Here is a 4,678-nt window from a genome sequence, read left to right as displayed (position 1 = left end):
TAACCTGACTTTAATATAGAATTACTATTAAATAATCTGGCGATGCACACCCGCCTCCTATTCCATCATAGAATTATGAATTAATCTTGCGTAGTTTTTCTCTGGATCAATAAAATATCCGGCCAGCGGCAACTGTATTTCTTGCTTCTTTTCTCCCTTGTGCAAATTATTTCCTCGAAAAATAAGCTTGGTCTCTAAAGTTACAGTATTAGCTAGAACTCCCTCTTTCATTATAATAGTTTTATTTCCATCAAATATAAATGACCCAAGCTGAATAATTTGAGGAGCTATGTGCTCATCATTGGCGGTAGGACATACAAGTGCGACTAAAAAAATAAAGGTATAGAGGTCAAGAGCACTTAACATAATGATATACACGTAAAAGTCTCTCATATTTTACAACCCATGGAGTGTCGGTCCTCACGTCGCCACTACGTTGTCTCGTCCAACGCTACCACTGGTCATTCTTCCAACTATGCGAACATGTCTCTCTCGTCGGTGATTTTTTTAAAAAAAAATAGTGTTTATACTCTATTCGCTTGGCCGTGGCTGGTGCTAATTTGTTGTGAGAGAAAAATATTATTGGCTGGCTGGTGACTTGTGGCTAGTGATGGTTTGGTGTGAGAGAAAAACACTGTTGGCCGGTTGCAACCGAACATAGGGATATGTGTTCACATTGACACCTAAGAATTAGCTAATTTTAGACACCTTGAACCTAAGATATGTGAAAAGGAAAAAAAGCAACATAGTATTTTCTAGTACTGTATTCCGCATTGACCTAGTATAACCGATTCCAATCGAAAAACCGTACTTGACGTGCTCACCACGCACCACATTTCTTTCCCGGCACATCACGATACCCCGGCATACGTGAGCAAAGCAGAATACTCCAATACGCGTACGGATCCGCCATTTTCTTATAGAAGAAAGAAAACGAAGGGTAGTTTCATTTCATCACGTAAGAAAACCCCCAAATTGACGTGACGACCCCAACACCAACACGCGAGCCGTAGAACCTTCCTGCGCCCGCCCGCGCGCACAGCCGCTAGCCGTTGACCCCACCCCAAGTCCGGCGACCACCCCGACCGCGCTGGGCTGCTGCGGCAGCGAGCACAGTATAAAACCCAGCCGCCACCGCCCGCCCAGCGCCCACAACCCAGTCGCGCCGCGAGACCCAGAGCCTCCCCTGTCCGTCCCCCCTCCCCGAATGGAGCAGCCGAACCAAGCTGCTGCTGCGGCGGCGGCGTCGGCAGCGGCCGCGGAGCGGACCATGGAGTTGTACGACGCCTGCTGGTTCCGCCACCTCGTGCTGCTCCCGCCCCCCTCCACCGCGGCGCCGGAGCGCGAGGCGGACCGCGCGCCGGCGGGGCCGGTTCCCGCGTCGAGCCCCACGGCCGGCGCCGGCGGCGGGCTGCGGCACCGGCGGACGCGGAGCCACGAGGCCACCGCGGCCGCGTTCCAGGGCCTGGAGCCGCTCCTGCTCCCCGCCGACAGCGGCAACCGCGCGCGCCTCGAGACCATCCTCTCGGGCAAGGACGGCCTCGCCGCGGCCGCGCCGCCGGAGCGGAGGCGGCGGCCCGCCGGGGGCGGGCAGCGGCGGCGGCGGCGCGGGCGGAGCCTGTCGGAGCTGGAGTTCGAGGAGGTCAAGGGCCTGCAGGACCTCGGCTTCACCTTCTCCGACGCCGAGGTGGACGCCGAGCTCGCGTCCATCGTGCCGGGCCTGCGCCGGAAGCGGTCCGAGGAGGAGAACCGGGCCACCGCGTCGGCTCCCGCAGCGCCGCGGGACGCGCCGTCCTCCTCCTCCTCCGCCCCGCCGGAGGACGCCGCCCAGGCGCCGAGGAGGCCGTACCTCTCGGAGGCGTGGGACGACGACGAGGAGGAAGCGGAGGTCAGGAGGGCGCTGCGGAACTGGCGGATCCCGCCGCCCGGCGACGGCAACGACCTCAAGGAGCACCTCCGGATGTGGGCGCACACCGTGGCCTCGGCCGTCCGGTGACGCCCGCCGCCGTGAACGGTGGGTGAAGCCACATCCCAGGTCTTCCCTTTTTGATTCATCCACAGACACCATTAGTGGTTGCCAAGTTAATTTGGTGACAAAATCAAGTGTAAATGTTTTCTGCGACTTGCTTGTATGTACATCATTTCTTCGGATTTTGAGCATCTATCTATCTAGTGTGTACTAGTCTAGAAGATTAGAACCACGAAAGTGGAATTCTTTTGCAAGAAGCAAAAGGAAATGAACACGTGAAAAATTAAAGGTGAATGAAAGAAGATGATTTCATCTGTGCCATGAGAGAGAGAGAGAGAGAGAGAGAGAGAGAGAGAGAGAGAGACGTACTCAATGAATTACTCCTATCATTATCTTTCGTGCAAATGTCAAGAAAGCATTTTGGCTTGCTTTCAAGCTAAGGGTTCCATAAATTCCAACAAGTCATCATATCATGGCGACACGATGTCTTTGGAACGGTCTAGGTTTCCCGGCCGGCAGCTGATTTGTCAAAATCCGGTGTGGTCACGGATCGAAAGGCTCCTCACCAGCTGCTGCTGCTGCTGCTAATAATGCTTTTCCAAAATCAAACTCATTGTTCCACTAACCTCCATGGATGTTTTCCACACCTTCCGCGAGATTCCGTTCCATTCCACTACACCAACGGAGGTTGACGACGGGTTTGATCTGCTTCTTTTTTTCCTTTTAATTACGTGAGAGTGGTTAGCACGTGTTCGTGCAGCACTAAACTATTCCGCGCACAGTGCTTTCTTTTTTCTTCCCCTTTTTTTGCACGTGAGCTGCGAGGAACGGCGCCTGCACGCAACGGAGGATTATATTCCCTGTAGGTGGCTGGGTGCTGTACTGCCGTGGTTGGGCTCCAAGTCTTGTTAGAATACTGTGGTTGAGCTCCCAAGAATCAAATGGAAAATAGTTTGGTATTTTACGCAGGCAAAGGGAAGCCTAACAAACTGCATTCCTAATCTAGCAAAACTGCAAAAGGATACATTTTTGGAGCTTGGATCATTGTTTCATTCTCCAAGACAAGAGACAACACCGTAGTGGTTGCGTGAGCATTCTGGTGTTTTCTTTCTTTAAATGGAGTTGGTTGCACCTGTACTCCCTGTCATAAATCTTCTAATGGCAAATGTCAGATAATCTGTAGTACTTCGGCAGTTCCCAAAAAATTTCCAACACATATGTCACATCAAATCTTCGAACACATGTATAGAATATTAAATGTAGTTGAAAAAATAACTAATTACACAATATAACTATTTGATACGAGATGAATGTTTTAAATCTAATTAGTTCATAATTGAACATTAATTATCAAATAACAACGAAATATTCTAGAGTACCAAAATTCAAACTTTTTCATGAACTAAACACAGCCTTCCTTCCTGAAAATTTTTCTAATCGCAAATGTCAGATAAAATTTACTTCATTGTCTGCTCAAACTATAGTAAACGGGAGTATTACAGGCGTGTTCCTAATATGAGCTCTTAAACTTGCCGCTCCAAAAATAACCATTCCAGCTGATTTGTTACTTTTCGGTTCATGGTATACCACACTTTTTAGTTTTTTTGTCCTTCCATTTGTTTCCTTACTCGAAGGAGGTTAACATTTGATTGGGCTTACTTCAATCTCTGCCCTTTAAGTATTCAACTATTTTAGCTACAGAAAACCATCATAGCCAAAATTGCAAGCGGAATTTTATCGCACATTCCCATCTGTAGAAACAACTTGCGCCACTACGCATTGGGGTAATAATCATATATACCTTCCATATATAGTTTCGTGTAACATGGCCGTTCAGTGTGTGACAAGAAACAAAAGATCTGGACTAGCCCGACTTCACATACTAGCCCGGGGTCATTAGTTGGCGAGCGTGCGCCGCGGCAGCATTGCAGCGAATGAGCGTTGCAAGCAGGAAGCAACGCATGTACACTAGTAGTTTGAATTAGTGAATATACATTTGACTTCTATTCTACCTTCTACTATATTCTTTTTCATTTTTCGGGACAACGGGTGTGTGGGTGAGTGAATGGGAGAGGCCTGGATTTCACATACATATGCATGTAGAACTAGTAGGATCAAGATTTGGTAAAAAAAGATGCGGAATAATTCTTTAGTGTCTTAAGTTTAGTCATACAGATTTCACATACATATGCATGTAGAACTAGTAAGACTAAGGTTTGGTAAAAAGAAGATGCAGAAGCAATTATGGGTTCTATCAATGAAGATGCAATTATGGTTAAAAAAAAGATAACGATGTTGGATGAAAAACATGAATGGGCCATCAGTTTTTTTTGTTTATTCCATGTTGCAGAACGACAGCCAATCAAATCTTTATTTTACCCTCCTGTATGGCTAAACTTTGTGCTAGCACATTAATAACTTTGTAATTCTAAAAAACTTTCAAATATAAAAAACTATGAAACTTTTTACTGGCATATTAATAACTTTGTAGGTCCAAAAAACTTTAAAATTTGAGTTGTGAACTTTGTAGTAGCACACTAATAAGCTTTGTAGTCACAAAAATTTTGAAATATGTATATGTAAACTTAGTAGTAGTACAGTAATTAAAATTTTTTAGTTCCCCAAAAACTTTGAAATCTAAAACTATGAACTTTGAACTAGGAAACAAAGAAACTTTTTAGTTCCAAAAACTTTGAAGTATGAATCTAT

The 4,678-nt window shown here is 46.7% G+C and overlaps 1 protein-coding gene across 1 annotated transcript; it reads left to right on the top strand.

The window, feature by feature from the left end:
- Positions 1–1,072: 1,072 nt before the first annotated feature.
- LOC120704799 lies at positions 1,073–2,285 on the top strand. The gene has a single exon (XM_039989323.1). It carries the CDS (start codon positions 1,208–1,210, stop codon positions 1,994–1,996), a length of 789 nt encoding a protein of 262 aa, XP_039845257.1. The 5' UTR covers positions 1,073–1,207; the 3' UTR covers positions 1,997–2,285.
- The last annotated feature ends 2,393 nt before the right edge of the window (positions 2,286–4,678 follow it).

The sequence above is a fragment of the Panicum virgatum genome, chromosome 4K (genome assembly GCF_016808335.1).
Source record: "Panicum virgatum strain AP13 chromosome 4K, P.virgatum_v5, whole genome shotgun sequence".
Taxonomy (NCBI): domain Eukaryota; kingdom Viridiplantae; phylum Streptophyta; class Magnoliopsida; order Poales; family Poaceae; genus Panicum; species Panicum virgatum.
This window is presented reverse-complemented; position numbering and strand designations above follow the sequence as displayed.